General features: G+C 39.4%; 1 protein-coding gene across 3 annotated transcripts in view; it reads right to left on the reverse strand.

Annotated features, from left to right (window-relative positions):
- Window positions 1-830: 830 nt before the first annotated feature.
- Window positions 831-18,786, reverse strand: part of gramd1bb (GRAM domain containing 1Bb) — a 373,707-nt gene continuing 355,751 nt past the window's right edge. For all 3 annotated transcript variants that reach the window (XM_062060498.1, XM_062060499.1, XM_062060500.1), the window contains 7 exons: window positions 18,656-18,774; window positions 13,644-13,786; window positions 13,456-13,559; window positions 12,192-12,495; window positions 8,309-8,416; window positions 7,991-8,111; window positions 831-4,799 (listed from right to left, as the gene is read on the reverse strand). In XM_062060498.1, the coding sequence (XP_061916482.1) occupies window positions 4,710-4,799; window positions 7,991-8,111; window positions 8,309-8,416; window positions 12,192-12,495; window positions 13,456-13,559; window positions 13,644-13,786; window positions 18,656-18,774 (989 nt within the window). In that variant the 3' untranslated portion in view covers window positions 831-4,709. The remainder of the gene's footprint in view (window positions 4,800-7,990; window positions 8,112-8,308; window positions 8,417-12,191; window positions 12,496-13,455; window positions 13,560-13,643; window positions 13,787-18,655; window positions 18,775-18,786) is intronic.

Raw genomic sequence — 18,786 nt, forward strand, 5'->3', positions numbered from 1 at the left:
TATATATATACGTATATATACATACAGAAAAGCGCTATACAAGTATAACCCATTTATCATTTATTTATTATATATATATATATATATATATATATATATATATATATATATATATATATATATATATATATATATATATATATATATACACACACACATGTATATATATATACATATATATACACACACATATATAAATACATATATATATACATATTGTATGTATACACATATATGTGTCTATATAGTAACATATACATATATGTATACATATATATACATTTATATATGTGTGTATACATATATATATTTATATATACTGCGTATATACATATATATATATAAATGTATATATGTATACATATATATGTATGTTACTATATAGACACACATATGTGTGTATATATATATATATATATATATATATATATATATATATATATATATATATATATATATATATATACAGTAGATATATGTATATGTTACTATATAGACACACATATGTGTATATATATATATATATATATATATATATATATATATATATATATATATATATATATATGTGTATGTGTATATCTATATATATGTGTATGTGTATATCTATATATATGTGTATGTGTACATCTATATATATATATATATATATATATATATATATATATATATATATATATATATATATATATATATATATACATATACATATATATATATATATACATATATATATATATATATATATATATATATATATATATATATATATATATATATATATATATATATATATATATATATATATATATATATATATATATACACACACACACACACACACACACATACTATTAGCGATGTCAATTTCATTGTTGTAATACTACAAATAATTATATTGAAATTGAGATTTTCCTATTATTATCACAATTTTATTCATAAATAAAGAAAACATTTCCGGTGAAATAAAACAAAAAAAAACATTGTCAGGTAAAATTTGTAGGTAATAAACAATATTAAAAAGTCAAGAATAAAAATTAAAAAAAAAAAAAAAATTAATATTTTTCTTGTGGTATTAAGGATTTTTACCTCCTTGTCCCCCCATCACAAACAAGTTAAAATATTTTGAGTGCTGTGCAATGACAGTAATACAATCTATAATACATTTCAGTATGTATGTGGGGAAGATTTTAAACGAGATTCTTTGTAAAAAAAAAAAAAAGAAAAAAAAAGAAGAATGAATTAGAATCAATACCCATCTCCGTGAGTTGAGTTTTTCCTCAAACAAAAACATCTAAAAAACAACACATTATTAAAGCATTTCACATTTTTTGCTGACATTCTGTACCATCACATCAACAGCATAAAATCTCCTTCACCCTTCAGTGTCATCAAGTATGTCATAGTGGTTTTATATATTTATATATACTGTATATTATATTCTTAGAAAATAATGTCAGTGATTTTGTTTTTCAAGTCAGCAGCAGCAGTTCATACTTTTCCACATTTAAGATTCCTTTTTCCCTCCTAAACATCACAAGCACGTAGAACACACAGAATAGAACAATATTCTCTTTTTGGGGAAGTCCTTTTCATCAAGAGCAAGGTTTTTTTTTTTAGATAATGAAGTTGTTTCTTAAAAACGTTCCTGCATCACCTTGATAATAAAATTATTATTATTAATAATAAAGTGCTTCTTTCTCTCTCTCTCTCTTGAATTGTTGGAACACAAGGACATTTGGAAGTGCTTTCAGTTATTGTTATCAGCTTTTCTAGCTTCTTTTATACATGCTGTTGAAAGCCAATCCAGTACACGTACTATAATAGTAATACTTCATTGTACAGTACATACAGTACATCATTGTTACATTTCTACAGGGATGTCTTTTGGTTCATTCTCATGCTTTTTCCTTGCATCCCACACAAAAGAATCATTCCAGTTCTAAAGTGTGACATCTTGGGAAAACTTGGTTTGCAACCAGTGGCATTTTGTGTGTGTTTTTTTTGCATTATGGGCAAGTGAGGCAGTGCCCCACTAGCTCAGGCAGATGGCGCTGTCGTGAAAAAACTAATACTTTTGCTTTTCCATACATATTTATAGTTAATACTTGGTGAAAAAGCGAAGCAGAGAGATTTTTTTAGTTTTCATGAGAAAGTCACAATTTATTTCCCCCCATATTAGATATTTTTCCGCTAATACCAGCTTTTTAAAATTGGGAAAATGTGTTGTTTTTAATATGACATTGACCTCATTAAATGTATTGTCTTAATTTATTTGTAAGAATATTTTTTATTTTGCAATTGCCTTCATTTAAAATTATGTGATGTCTTCTATTCTTAATATTTCATTCTGGTAAAATGTATTTATTTTTGGTCTCATTTGTAGTCATTTGCTGAGTGTGTCTTTCTGTGTTCTAACTCTTAGTTTTTCAACACAAAATTGCCATTTTATTTTCTAAATAATCGTATTAAATTAATACAATTACAAGGAAAAAAGTATACGGTAATTTAACAACCAATGTATTGAAATGTTAAAATGTTTGGTCATATTTAGTCTGTTTGTACAGACAATATATCTTTATGACTTTATTTTTGTAAAATTTATTATTTGGTATCATCTGGAACAATTTGCTGAATAGGTCTTTCTGTGTTTTTCCTGTCAATTTTTCACATACAATTACCTTTTTTTTTTTTTAAACTACGAGTTATTTCTTATAATTTTACAATTGTAATCTTGTAATCCACTAATAACCTGTTGAGTGTGTCTGTCAGTGTTCTTATTGTCAATTTCTTTATGATAAAATTACCACCTTTTTTCCGAAAATGTTTTGGTTACATTTGGAGCAACTTGCTTAGTTTGTCTTTCATTTTTCCCCAACATCAAATTCACATAAAATGACCACTTAATTTTCATAAAATAAAGTTTTTTATTGTAATATTACAACTTTATTCTGGTAAAATGTATTTATTTTTGCTCAATTTTGGAACAATTTGTCCAATGTGTCTTTTTTTTGTTTTGTTGCATTTTTCCACACAAAATTACCACTTTAGTTTTGTAAAATTACACATTTTGTCTTGCAAGTTTACAACTTTATTCTCCTACAATGTAAACATGTTTCGGTCACATTTGGAGAAACTTGCTGATTGTCTTTGTGTGTTCTTACCATCTTCCATATAAAATTACCACTTTTTAATTTTTTTTTAAAAGTACATTCGGCATGTTACATGTTAATGTAACCTTTTTGGTCACATGGAAAGTAAATTAATGAGTGTGTCTTTTTTGTGTTATTACTGCCAAGTTTTCACTTAAAATTACTACTTTTAAACATTACACATTTTTTACTTGCAACAGTCAATTTCGTCAGCCTACAATGACCACTTTATTTGTGTTAAATTACAAGTTACTTTTCTTATAACATTAGGACTGTGTGTGTTCAAAAATACCATTTAAAACAATTAAAACACTTTTTTTCCTGATTGCATCCGTACCGACTCTCCCTGTCCTTTCTCTGCTGCGTGAGGCAGCAAAGCTCTATTGGTTCTCCCCTGCAGGTGACTTAAAACCTTTTTCATCTTCATTTGCTTCCTGTGTGATTTACAAAAATGACCACTGATTGCGGCAATTTATGCAGTTTTTCCCCCCCAAAACATTTGATTAAAAACTTTGGGATTGTAAAAGTTAGTCTGAATGGGGCTAAAAGCAAAGCTGCACCTTAATGCATACGTATAAAAAAAAGGCAGTCTGGCTGCAGGAACCAGAAACGGAACACTAAAAAAAAAAAAGGTGTGGAATGATAAAAATGTCACACTTTACAGCACACACACGTGCACTCACTCACACACACATTCGTACACACACATGTGCGAACATAATCGCACAAAAGCAGACTCGTACTTGCACACTGGACATGTCACAGACATATCTGGCATGCATTTATTTATTTTTGAAAGAAGAAAACTTTTTTTCTTAGAAATTCTTCAACAGCTCGAGAGCTCTGGTCATTTCTTATGTACATAAATGAACAATAAATATAGGTAATGCTCATATATTTTGAAATATATATATATTAAATCATGAAATACTCATATTTCAAATATAATCTTTCTAATTGAAAACACTTCTAAAGCGATATAGTCACAGTTTAGTAATAAAACACGTAAGAAGACGTCCCCCTACGAGTCTGGCTGCAGCGTCCCTTATTGAAAGTGGTTATTCTATACATTCTACTTCTACATTCTGCTATGAAAGCAGATTGTGTGGTCGGGGAACCAGCCCTGACAAGAAGACCACTAGCATACTGCAAGAAGACGCTGCAGCGAGGACCTTTAGGGGGACCATTTGGAACAGTCAAGAGAGAGTAGAAACCTCCAAATGTCCTCTTCTGGGTTTTTTGTTGTTGTACACGCACAGACTGGAACCACATGAACACTGAGGGGACTTACTGTAAGTGGTCTAAATGCATGCAGTAGTTTCTTCTCCCTGCCTAAGCATACATGGCTTACAGTAGGGTGGGTGTTGGGGGGTGTGTGTGTGGGGGCAGTGCCCCACAACACCTCAGTGACGCTTCCTAGCCTTTCACGACTGTTCCTGGACCAGCTCTTCCCTGGTCTCTGCTCCCTGCACACAGACTTGTAATACAAAGAAACAAAAAAAAAAGTGGTCCAATATTGCACAGCATGCCCTCTCGGCCTTTTGTGGTGGTTGCGGATCAGTGGTCGTGACTCGTCTTGTCGTCGCTCTCCGAGCTGAAGTCCCTCAAGCCGATGCCTAGCTGGAGGTTGAGTAAAGAGTCTTTCATCTGATCGAGGATAAAGGATAAATGTTTATGTACACTGGAACCGGAGGTGGGTTGCAACACGTTGCATTCACTTCCCAGCAGGCACAAGACATTAACACAACATCGAGGGCTTGTTGAATGAGGTCCTGTCGTTGAGCAACTCAGACATAACGTTGAAACAACACGCTTTGTGACGACGTTTAATCAATGTTAGGCTCCGATGTTGATTTGACCATAGAAATGTGGTCATTTCCCAACCAATATTCTACAACACAAATACAACGTTGAAACTAGAGATGTCCGATAATGGCTTTTTTGCCGATATTCGATATTCCGAAATTGTCCAACTCTTAATTACCGATTCTGATATCAACCGATACGATATATACAGTCGTGGAATTAACACATTATTATGCCTAATTTTGTTGTGATGCCCCGCTTGATGCATTAAACAATATAACAAGGTTTTCCAAAATAAATCAACTCAAGTTATGGATAAAAATGCCAACATGGCACTGCCATATTTATTATTGAAGTCACAAAGTGCATTATTTTTTTTTTACATGCCTCACAACAGCAGCTTGGAATTTGGGACATGCTCTCCCTGAGAGAGCATGGGGAGGTTGGGGGGCGGGGCGGGGGTGTATATTGTAGCGTCCCGGAAGAGTTAGTGCTGCAAGGGGTTCTGGGTATTTTTTCTTTTGTGTTTATGTTGTGTTCATGTTGTGTTGCGGTGCGGATGTTCTCCCGAAATGTGTTTGTCATTCTTGTTTGGTGTGGGTTCACAGTGTGGCGCAGATTTGTAACAGTGTTAAAGTTGTTTATACGGTCACCCTCAGTGTGACCTGTATGGCTGTTGACCAAGTATGCCTTGCATTCACTTGTGTGTCTGAAAAGCCGTACATATTATGTGATTGGGCCGGCCTTTAAGGTTTATGGCGCTCTGTACTTCTCCCTACGTCCGTGTAGCACTCCGTACAGCGGCGTTTTAAAAAGTCATAAATTTTACTTTTTGAAACCGATACCGATAATTTCCGATAATACATTTTAAAGCAGTTGTCGGCCGATAATATCGGCAGTCCGATATTATCGGACATCTCTAGAACAGACCCATTACTGTGTCTACATCGTGCTCTTCATGTCCCAGAACTGGAGCTGTCCAAGCTGGAGGACATGCTCACCGAGTCCCATCAGCTCTCCCCGAAAGCTTACAAGGTGGTGAAGAACGCCACGGTGAGGCGGAAGAAGAGGCCCACACCCCACATGCGTAGCCAGCATATGGACGAGGCGCCCAGTCAGGGACTGAGAGACCATGAGGAGGATGAGGAGGTTGAGGTGGCAGCGGGGGGGGGTAAGGGAGTAGCGGGGGTGTATATTGTAGCATCCTGGAAGAGTTAGTGCTGCAAGGGGTTCTGGGTATTTGTTCTGTTGTGTTTATATTGTGTTACGGTGCGGATGTTCTCCCGAAATGTGTTTGTCATTCTTGTTTGGTGTGGGTTCACAGTGTGGCGCATATTTGTAACAGTGTTAAAGTTGTTTATACGGCTACCCTCAGTGTGACCTGTATGGCTGTTGACCAAGTATGCTTTGCATTCACTTGTGTGTGTGAAAAGCCGTAGATATTATATGATTGGGCCGGCACGCAAAGGCAGTGCCTTTAAGGTTTATTGGCGCTCTGTACTTCTCCCTACATCCATGTACCACTCCATACAGCGGCATTTTAGTCATAAATGTAACTTTTTGAAACCGATAACGATAATTTCCGATATTACATTTTAAAGCATTTATCGGCCGATAATATCGGACATCTCTAGTTGAAACAATATGCTTTTTGACAACTTTTATCCAATGTCAGGTTGCGGCGTTGATTTGACCAGTGGCGGGCCGTGCGTTTCTCACCTAGGCCTTCAGTGATGTCCCACTTCACCTCTCAAAAAACCGTAATTGATGTCACCACATGGACGCGGCTGGAGATACTATACAGCAGTGTTTTTCAACCTTTTCTGAGCCAAGGCATATTTTATTCATTGGAAAAATCCCGAAGCACACAAACAGCAGAAATCATTGAAAAATGACACTCAGCAGCAGATATCGACAATAAAAAGTCGTTTTCGCAATTGTTGGATATAAATTCAAACCATAACCAAGCACGCTTCACTATAACTCTTGTCTCAAAGCAGGTGTACTGTCACAACCTGTCACATCACGTTGTGCCCTATTTTGAGGTTTTGGACGTTTTCCTGTGTTTAGTGTTTTAGTTCTTGTCTTGCGCTCCTATTTCGGTGGCTTTTCCTGTTTTGTTGGTATTTTCCTGTTGCAGTTTCATGTCTTCCTTGAACGCTATTCCCCGCACCTGCTTTGTTTTAGCAATCAAGACTATTTAAGTTGTGCGGACGCTATCCTTCTTTGTGGGGACATTGTTGATTGTCATGTCATGTACGGATGTACTTTGTGGATGCCGTCTGCTCCACGCGTTGTAAGTCTTTGCTGTCGTCCAGCATTCTGTTTTTGTTAATTTTGCAGCAAGTTCAGTTTTAGTTTCATTTTGCATAGCCAACCCTAAGCTTCAATGCCTTTTCTTAGCGGCACTCACCTTTTGTTTATTTTTGGTTTAAGCATTAAATACCTTTTTACCTGCACATTGCCTCCAGCTGTCGCCTGCATATTGTGATCACAACAAACCATGTTCCTGACATCTACAAAGCAATTAGCTACCTGCTGCCACCTACTGACATGGAAGAGTATTACACGGTTACTCTGCCGAGCTCTAGACAGTACAGACACTCAACAACGGCATATTATTTGCTGATTATAATTACTGGTTTGCAAAAAATATTTTTAATCCAATTAGGTGAAATCACATAATCTCCCACGGCACACCAGACTGTATCTCACGGTACACTAGTGTGCCGCGGCACAGTGGTTGAAAAACACTGCTATACAGAAACACACTTGCACACTACTGAGCATTGAACCCTCTCAACAGTGTACAAAAGGGTCTATTTTTCAGCCTCACATTCAGATGTGGACAAAGACAGCTCATTTGCATTAGAGCTACAAACACACACAATTATGTTTTCCCATTACTAACTAACAACATTTTCAACTTTCCAACAGCTTAAATTCCAGGATCCACACATTTCCAATACACTATTGTGATACCTCCTATTTAAAATGATTGAAAAATATAATAATATTGGGTGCGTGAGTACCTGGTCGAGCAGCACCACAGACGACTTGATTATCTCCCGCCACTTCTGCAGCTCGCCGTCATGGTAACGCTGCTGCGCCTCCAGGAGCTGGGCCCATTCCATTTGTGTTTGGGGAAGTTTGCTGGCGACACAAACCAAAAATAAAAGCAATTACAAGGCGGCAACACCCAAGCGTGACCCCTATTGAAGGGTAGGTTGAAAGGTGTTCATTTGTGTGATGGATGCACCCTTAAAGGGCCCCTACAGGGCTACAAAGCAAGCTGAATGTCTACATTAGTTACACACACTGTGTGTGTGTCTGTGTGTGTGCGTGCAAACCTTTCATGTAGCCGCACACCTTGCCAAGTGGTTAAGGACTGTGCAGAGTACTCCAGCATCCACAGCTTGTAGAAGAGCATCATGTTGAGGACCACCAGCAGGACCAGACTGAGGGTAGAAGAAAACCAACACAAAAAGAACCAACAATAAGATTCATATTTAAATATACATATCTGTAAATCACTTTTGGCTTAAGTGGTTAAACAAACTGTAAGTACCTCAGACAGATCCTACGGATGGCAGTGAAACGAGAGGAGATCAGGGTTACACTCAATAACAACATCTTTCCTGCATTATTCCTAATAGTTTCATATTATATTTTATGGAAAAAAAATATGTTTGTGATGATGCTGTTTATGTCATACTGAAACACCCACAACATTAGGTACACTCTATTGCAGCGGTATCAAACTCAAAAGCCCGGGGGGGCCAGATCTGGCCCACAACATAATTGTATCTGGCCCGCAAACACCTGGAAATGATATGTGTCAATAAAGTACTTAATATTTTCTCACCAAATGTAATTGATTGTTTTCATTTTGACAGAAAAAATACATGTACTGCTTGAAATTGCATGCCTTTTAAACTTTAATAGTATCCATTATTGCAACAGATATTACAGTATATTATCATACTTTCCAAACATTTTTTGTGTAAATAAAAATAAATACTTAAATATCTGCTTGACTTATGATTTTATAGCAAACTACCCATCAAATTAATAAAAACGACAATACATTTTACGGTGTTCTTTACAGCATACTACTGTACATTGAAAGAACGTTAAAATTCTCTTGACTGAGCTGCCATATTTTTACTGTAAAATCTTGTTTTTAACGGTGTAGTGCTGTAAATGGAAAAATGATACATTTGTTTTTACGGTAGAAAAATTGTCAGCGAAGTTGCCAGAATAAAAAATAATCTTGTACTGTTTTTCCATTAACAACATAATGTTGTGAAAACCAATGTAAATTGAACAGTAAAATTTTGGCAACTAAGCTGCCAGCTTTTTCCGTAAAAAACAAAACAGTGGTACTGTTTTTATATTTACCGTAAAATGTTGTAAGAAATTAAAAAAACACTATTTTACAGTAAAAATTTGTAAATGTAAAGTTTTTACTGTAAAAACGACAGTCTGTAGCGGTTGATTTAAGGTCATAATTCACCACACCTGTTATTTGACTTTGTCATCATCATTCACCGTACTGTTCTATTGTGTACATGACAATGTTGTTCATTGTGTGCAGTTAAGACCGAGTAATTCGGCGCGGCCCCTTTAAGTGGCCGTCAGTAGATTCTCACAAATGTGGGGGTTTGTTGTTCCCGCGATATTTGAGTGTTTGTGATGAAAGCGTTCATTCTTGCTTGTGCTTTGATGAATAAACGACGCACACGTTTTTGTGTGTCAACTATACGTCAAGTTTTCTAGCTTTCACGCTACGAGCACAACACATTTGACCGTGAGCTCCTTGGCCTCTATCTGGCCATACGCCATTTCCGTTCGTTGCTTGAAGGCCGGCCATTCACAGCTTTTGTGGACCACAAACCCCTCACTTCCGCGATGGCCAAGACGGCTGAACCGTGGTCGTCTCGGCAACAGAGGCACCTCTCCTACGTCTCAGAGTTCACAACGGACATCCAGCACCTTGCTGGTAAGAGCAATGTCGTTGCTGATTGCCTTTCCCGAGCCGTCGCGAGCGCTGTCCATGTGGGGCTCGATTTTGCACAAATGGCAGTTGACCAGGCCGACGACCCGGACATCCAAGCTCTGAAGGCTGCAGCCACAGAGTTACGGTTGTCTAAGGTCCCATTTGAGGACACAGGGGTTACGCTCCTTTGTGACGTTGCTACCGGTCGGCCACGGCCCCTTGTGCCCGCCATTTGGAGGCGGCGCGTGTTCGACTCCATCCACGGCCTTTCCTACCCTGGGAGGAAACATTCCCAGCGGCTGGTTGCTGCAAAATTTGTCTGGCGTGGCCTGAAGAAAGACGTTAGGGACTGGGTTTCCACATGTGTGGCATGCCAGCGCTCAAAAGTGCACTGCCACACGCGGGCCCCACTGGCACCGTTTACGGTTTCGGAGCGCCGTTTTGACCATGTCAATGTGGACCTGGTCGGGCCTCTCCCATCCTCACGCGGCTGCACATACCTCCTCACGATAGTCGACAGGACCACCCGCTGGCCGGAGGCAGTACCTCTGACGTCCGCCACCTCCGCGGAGATGGCGTGCGCGTTCATTGTTACGTGGGTTGCCCGTTTCGGTACCCCATCGGACATATCATCCGACCGAGGCTCTCAGTTCACTTCTGAGCTCTGGGCTGCTGTGGCCGAGAGCTTGGGAGTGAAACTCCACCCCACGGCGGCGTATCACCCGCAGGCCAATGGTATGTGTGAGCGATTTCACAGGTCCATGAAGGCAGCGCTTAGGGCGTCCCTGAAGGACAGCGCTTGGGTAGACAAGCTCCCTTGGGTGATGCTGGGGCTTCGGACTGCCCCCAAGGAAAACTTGCAATCTTCCTCGGCAGAGTTGGTGTATGGCCAGCCCCTGCGGGTGCCAGGTGTCTTTATTCCTAGCACGACGGCACCTTGGTCCGCCGGTAAGCAGCGAGCTGCTCTCCTCGATGCTGCCAAGAGTTTTGCCCCCATCCCCACTTCTCAACACGGCCTTACGCCGTCTCATGTTCCCGCTTCCTTGAGGGGAGCAGCGTTTGTTTTTGTCCGCCACGACGCCCACCGCGGTCACCTGCAGCCTCCTTACGATGGGCCATTTCGCGTCCTAGAGAGCGGAGATAAGCATTTTCTGTTGGACATCGGGGGTCGGTCTGAAAAGATCACGGTGGACCGGCTGAAAGCGGCCCACTTGGATCTTAGTCAGCCGGTTACCACGGCCGTACCCCCGCGCCGGAGTCGTCCGCCCGTTCTACCTAGGCCCCATGATAATGTTATGCATCCTTCTACGCAGGCCCCCGGGACCTTAGACAGTACAGGTACCCTTCCAGTCCCCCCTACTGACTCCCCGGCGTTTGTACCAGTCCGGCGCACACGGTCTGGTCGGCCCGTCCGTGCCCCTGTCCATTGACAGTTTGTTTTCCTTTGTGATGGCGAATTCTGGGGGGACGTGTGTAGCGGTTGATTTAAGGACATAATTCACCACACCTGTTATTTGACTTTGTCATTATCATTCACCGTACTGTTCTATTGTGTACATGACAATGTTGTTCTTTGTGTGCAGTTAAGACCGAGTAATTCGGCGCAGCCCCTTTAAGTGGCCGTCAGTAGATTCTCACAATGGTGGGGGTTTGTTGTTCCCGCGATATTTGAGTTTGTGATGAAAGCGTTCATTCTTGCTTGTGCTTTGATGAATAAACGACGCACATGTTTTTGTGTGTCAACTATACGTCAAGTTGTCTAGCTTTCACGCTACGAGCACAAGTCTACTTAAAAAAAAATATATAATTAATCATGAAATCCAGAGGCATATTCATACATTATTCGCTGTTACAAGCGGCCCTCTGATGGCAGCCATAACTGCCATGTGGCCCTCAATGAAAACGAGTTTGACATCCCTGCTATAATGAGTTGTATCAACCAAAGCATTGAAGTGATCGTAAACATTAACACTACACGCCTGTAGGGGGCAGTAGTTGCCATTGAGCACAAGACTGTTCACTGGAGATATATATGTATATTATGTACTACATGTATGATGTGGAGCTGACTATAACATACTCAATAAACAACAACTGTAAAAGTACAAATTCGGTACTTATGTGAACCCGATGCAAGAGGACATCATATTTGATAATGAGAGTGTACCTAATGAAGCGTCCAATATGTGTATATTATCTATTGCTAGTACATGATGTGATAAGTGTCTTCTTACACAAAGCTGATGATAAGCAGCAATTTGGAGATGCTGTACAAAGCAAAGCCTCCCGGCAGGTGGCAGTGCTGCGGACTCTGATGCCGGGTCTGCGTGGAGCCCGCCACTTGTTTGATGCGCTGGATGACATCCTCGTCCGTCGGCGTGGTGACGGGACTGAGCGCCTCGTCCATATGCTGGCTACGCATGTGGGGTGTGGGCCTCTTCTTCCGCCTCACCGTGGCGTTCTTCACCACCTTGTTAGCTTTCGGGGAGAGCTGATGGGACTCGGTGAGCATGTCCTCCAGCTTGGAAAGCTCCAGTTCTGAGACAAGAAGAGCACGATGTAGACACTGTAATGGGTATGTTCTAGAGATGTCCGATAATATCGGACTGCCGATATTATCGGCCGATAAATGCTTTAAAATGTATTATCGGAAATTATCGGTATTGGTTTCAAAAAGTAAAATGTATGACTTTTTAAAACGCCGCTGTACGGAGTGGTACACGGACGTAGGGAGAAGTACAGAGCGCCATAAACCTTAAAGGCACTGCTCTTGCGTGCCGGCCCAATCACATAATATTGACGGCTTTTCAGACACACAAGTGAATGCAATGCATACTTGGTCAACAGCCATACAGGTCACACTGAGGGTGTCCGTATAAACAACTTTAACACTGTTACAAATATGCGCCACACTGTGAACCCACACCAAACAAGAATGACAAACACATTTTGGGAGAACATCCGCACCGTAACACAACATAAACACAACAGAACAAATACCCAGAACCCCTTGCAGCACTAACTCTTCCGGGACGCTACAATATACACCTCCGCAACCCCCTACACCCTCCACCTCAACCCCCCCCACTCCGCCCACCTCAACCTCCTCATGCTCTCTCAGGTAGAGCATGTCCCAAATTCCAAGCTGCTGTTTTGAGGCATGTTAAAAATAATAATGCACTTTGTGACTTCAATAATAAATATGGCAGTGCCATGTTGGCATTTTTTCCCATAATTTGAGTTGATTTATTTTGGAAAACCTTGTTACATTGTTTAATGCATCCAACGGGGCATCACAACAAAATTAAGCATAATAATGTTTTAATTCCACGACTGTATATATCGGTATCGGTTGATATCGGAATCGGTAATCAAGAGTTGGACAATATTGGAATATCGGATATCAGCAAAAAAGCCATTATCGGACATCTCTAGTCTGTTAATTTCATGTTCCTGCAGGGAAAAGCCCAATATTTCATAAACGAGTCAGAAAACTACCAAGATGGCGAAAGTTCTCCTCCAGCCCACTCCAGAAGTTCTTCTCTATGAAGCCCTTCACCAGCCCCCACGGCTGCTTCCTGAAGCGCAGCTCTGTCGATACCCTGGCAGGTGACATAGTGATAACAACAACAATGATAATAATGATAATAACAAAACAAACGTAAGTGTGTTCTGCATCCCCTCACCGTAAACGACACTTGTTCTTGGCCACCCGGGTGAGCATGTAGCGGTTGAGGGTGTAGAAGTAGTCGTGGTAGGGCACGTCATGCGTGATCACCTCGGCGTCGATGATGTAGCACTCACTCTCCTGACTGGCCTTGTACAGAGTCTGAAAAGGGATCATGTGGGATTCAACCTCCACCGTCTTTTCCCGTGATTGACTTAGATTGACTTCTAAATAGGTCACACGTCAAAAATAAATAAACAAAATGGCGACAGTTTGAGAATACGCAAAGAAAAGTTAACCACTCTATATCAGTGTTTTTCCAACTTTTTTGAGGTAAGGCACATTTTTTTCATAAACAAATCCGGAGGCACACCACCAGCAGAAAACGTTAAAAACTGAAACTCCACGAGGTTCTCATGTTTTTTTTTAGTTTGTTAGTGTGTTCCTGTGTGTAGTGCTTTAGCTCTTGTCTTGCGCTGTTATTTTGGTGGCCCTTCCTGTTTTGTTGGTGTTTTCCTGTAGCAGTTTCATGTCTTCCTTTGAGCACTATTCCGCACACCTGCTTTGAGTTAGCAAGCAAGGCTATTTAAGTTGTTGCTATCCTTCTTTGTGTGGACATTGTTGATTGTCATGTACGGATGTACTTTGTGGACGCCGTAAGTTTTTGCTGTCGTCCAGCATTCTGTTTCTGTTTACTTTGTAGCCAGTTCAGTTTTATTTTCGTTTTGCATAGCCATTGCCTTTTCCTTTCTCTTTTGTTCATTTTTGGTTTAAGCATTACGTACCTTTTTACCTGCACACTGCCTCCCGCTGTGGTCTACATATCGAGATCACAACAAACCATCCTCATCTCACCCACCATATTCCGACTTTTACAAAGCAATTAACTACCTGCTGCCACCTACTGACATGGAGTGTTACGTGGTTACCCTGCCGAGTTTTACACAGCACAGACACTAAACAATGGCACATTATTTGCAGATTATAATTACTAATTTGCAAAAAATATTTTTTGGACCGATTAGGTGAAGTTGCATAATTTCTCACGGCACACTTGGGCATAGTGGTTGAAAAACACTGCTCTATATAATAAAACTACTCATCCATACATAGAGAGGCAATAGGCAGGTGTGTGCAGCATCATACTGTCATCCAGTGGCGTTTTATTGGTAAGTGTTGTGTAGTGTATAATTGTGTGAATGTTGAAAAGAATATAGTATTCTACACCCAAAATCATTTATTATTTAGCTTTATAGCATGTTAACTTTTTTAGCCAGGCGTACGCGCCTGCTCAGTGGCCTTGTGGTTAGAGTGTCCGCCCTGAGATTGGTAGGTCGTGAGTTCAAACCCCGGCCAAGTCATACAAAAGACTATAAAAATGGGACCCATTACCTCCCTGCTTGGCACCCAGCATCAAGGGTTGGAATTGGGGGTTAAATCACCAAAATGATTCCCGAGCGCGGCCACCGTTGCTGCTCACTGCTTCCCTCACCTCCCAGGGGGTGGAACAAGGGGATGGGTCAAATGCAGAGGGTAATTTCACCACACCTAGTGTGTGTGATTATCAGTGGTACTTTAACTTTTTTTGTAATGGGTCATATTTAACTTGACACATTGATTACTAGCATGCTAACTTTTCAAGCCAATTTTTCAAGGATCCACCTCAGAATTATATAACTTGGTACTTGACACATGTTAACTGTTGGCATGCTAACATTAGCGTACTAACTTTTTAAATTTTTTTTTAGCTAATTTTACAGGCATACACCCCAGGGTCATACACAACCTGGTACATGACACATGCTAACTTTTGTCCGCCTGCATTTGAAAAGGCTGAGAAGACCGGAAAGGACGTTTAATCAACTCAACTCCAGAAGATTTTGTTGGGTTTATTTCACAGCCCATTTATTACAGGAGCTTTTCAAGGTCGGTTAAAAACCTTAAACCAAAGAGGGATAGCATCAAACACTATTAGCAGTGACCATTCAATGCTTGGTAAATAATACATTTACAATACATAGAATTTACATCCAACTGGACCAAGAATAGTAATTACATACCAGTAGTCTCTCCGGTCTTTTCTTTACAGTTCTTTTTTTTTCTTCCAGAATTTGACTGAATAGTTAAAATCCTAAACTTTTTTTTTTTTTAAGCAAATTTTGCAGTCATACACCTCAAAATCATATAACTTGGTGGTTGATACATGCTAACTGTTAGCATACCAGTATGCTAACATGGGAATGTAAACGTTTTTACCTAATTTTACAGGTGTTCACCTCAGAGTCATATAACTTTGTACTTGGCACTGTTAGTATGCTAACATTAAAACATTAGCACACTAGCATTAGCATGTGAGCTTTTTTATATTTTATACGCACCTTAGACTGACAATTCTCAACCTATTCATGACAAAGCCAGGAACAAAACAAGGATTTGTATTGGGGATGCCTTGAAAAGATGGAGACGATAGAAGGCGGGGAAAACTTTTTCATCTGACGCCAAACTTGCTAATTTCCTCCTTGATAGGCAAGTAAGGCATTTACGTTTTCTTATTACTTGTAATAAATGGAAATTGACATTTGGTATGTAATTGAACTGACAGGACAAAATATATTTTCGGATATGGGTCGTGTCAGTGCCTATCTCGTTCTCAATATGCTGATACGCTGAGGAAATGGGTTCCAACATTAGCACGGCTGTTGTGGCAATGTGAAACGTATAGAGACCACCAAATCACATGATAAAATAATTCCTCATTCGTGTTTTGCATATTGTGGACTACATGTACCAAGTTATATGGCAATCTGAAACGTTTGAAACAGTAGCCTCGAGGCATACCTTGGTAAAATGTCTCCTATTTAGTTTTGGGCTTACATTAGTTTAGTTTAGTTTAGTTTATTCTTCTTCTTCGGTCAATGGTCAACAAAATAAACAAACAGTTGTACATTCATAGATTGAAAAAGAAAATGTTGCAGCCCGAAAGGGTTTAGGCTGAAGTTGAACACTTATTGCGCCTAACCCTATAAACAATGTCAAGTACAAGATGAACTTCCGAAAATTATGAAATGTCCTTTGTACAACATATTATGAATACACATTACACACAACGTAAACGCAGTTAAATTATATACACAGTAAAGGCATGTGAAATATCCTTGTACATGTGTTAAACCTTTGCACCAATTATATACTATATTCAAACAATTATACTTCCATTATTATTTATATCTCACATTTAGTTTTTAATTAACATTGATCATAGTATTAACTACGGTGTTGATTCAAGAGTGATATCTTTTTTCAAGACATTGGTCTTAAAGTGTTTTTTAAATGTGTGAATGGAACTGGAACATTTTAAGGAATCTTCCAAGCTGTTCCACAGTTGAACCCCCCTGACAGAAACACATCTACTTTTTAAGCTTGTTCTTATGTTTGCTTTCTGAAAGACAGCTGAACCTCTGAGGTCATAGGGATTCTCTCTGGGTTTGAACCTCTCCTGTAGACACCGAGGCAGCATGTGGTTATGAGCTTTGTACGTCACAATAGCAGTGTTGAGGTCAACAAGATCGTGCAGTTTTAATGTTTTTAAATGAATAAACAGAGCATTGGTATGGTCATGATAATCCGCATAATTTACAATTCTAATCGCTTTCTTTTGAAGTAAGAATATAGAGTTGATGTTTGATTTGTAATTGTTACCCCAGATTTCAACACAATAATTAGGTTAATTAGGTTGCTTAGCATGCTCTACTTATTTTCACAAGTTTAACCATTGCTAGCGTTGGTTGTAGTTTGTTTTAGTCTTTATTTTCTGATAGTACTGACAATAACCATATGATTGCCATTTGTTGTGATATTGTACGCAGGCATGACATACTTTTTCTTGAAAATAGCCTAATTTCTGTGTAAAATGTATTGGTTAGAGATTTGTTTTTGACAAAACACTTGTCTATTCAGCTATTATGGTCCCAGCACCTCAACCCCTAGTAAGAGGCAGTGGAAGCTTTAAGTTCCTTGGAGTAGCCCAGTCGATCAAGCTGGATTCGGCTGCGTATCTGGCAACCTCAGTCAGGGAGAGGGGGAGGGGACTACAGAATTTTTGGCTGTGATTGCAGTACCATTTCTGGCCAATTTTTTTTACATATGGCTCCTTTAATTGTATTGCTCATATTGTACTCAGCAGCAAGACCCTTTCCTGTATTGCACTAAGTAATATTTCTGGTTCTATGGTAATCATAATACTTTTTTTTTTCTTTGCCATCACTGGTATGATTTTTAAAACTAAGTTTTGACGTTTGAGGCAAATTTTCAAGGAAAATTGTGGTTGAACTTCAAATTGTGCAACTCACTTTGATGATTAATTGGGAGAGTTACTGTGGAGTACAGTAGTTCTCCGCCCTCCCTGAGATCGGTAGGTTGGAGTTCAAATCCCAGCCGAGTCATACCAAAGACTATAAAAATGGGACCCATAACCTCCCTGCTTGGCACTCAGCAACATAGGGATGGAGTTGGGGGTTAAATCACCAAAATGATTCCCGGGCGCGGCGCCGCTGCTGCCCACTGCTCCCCAAGGGGATGGGACAAATGCAGAGGACAAATTTCACCACATCTAGTGTGTGTGTGACAATCATTGGTACTTTAATCTTTAATCTTTAATATATGCAGATGTCATTTTTATACTTTAAATTATGAATACAATAGTGTGTTTTTTCATGGTAATTTAAATAGAAAGGTGTTTGATGGTGCTACCTGCAGGACAGGGTGTTATCTAACTAGTCAAGTCACTCAACATGTTCTAGTAGGATGATGCTTTAACAAAACCTGATGTTGTGTTTTTTTCAGTACAGTACTCTATACTTTATACCTGTAAATGTTTCTTAATGGGTAAAATGAATTAAAAAAACAAGTTTATTAACTGGGTTATAGAGTATAAAGTTATATAGCATGTTATAGAGTTCAGTGTATAAAAATGGCATTTTTAGAGCTTTAATATAATATAATATACGCTAATGGTAGGTATCTACTGTATACCTGTGTCTCCGTGACGGTAGCTGTCTTGGGGGCCAAGGGGTTAGACAGAGAGATGGTGTACATGATCTCCCTGGTCTGGTTGCCGGCCTCCTCTTTCTTCCACGGGTGATACACCACATCTGAATACACAA

The sequence above is a fragment of the Entelurus aequoreus genome, linkage group LG10 (genome assembly GCF_033978785.1).
Source record: "Entelurus aequoreus isolate RoL-2023_Sb linkage group LG10, RoL_Eaeq_v1.1, whole genome shotgun sequence".
NCBI classification, from domain to species: Eukaryota; Metazoa; Chordata; class Actinopteri; order Syngnathiformes; family Syngnathidae; genus Entelurus; species Entelurus aequoreus.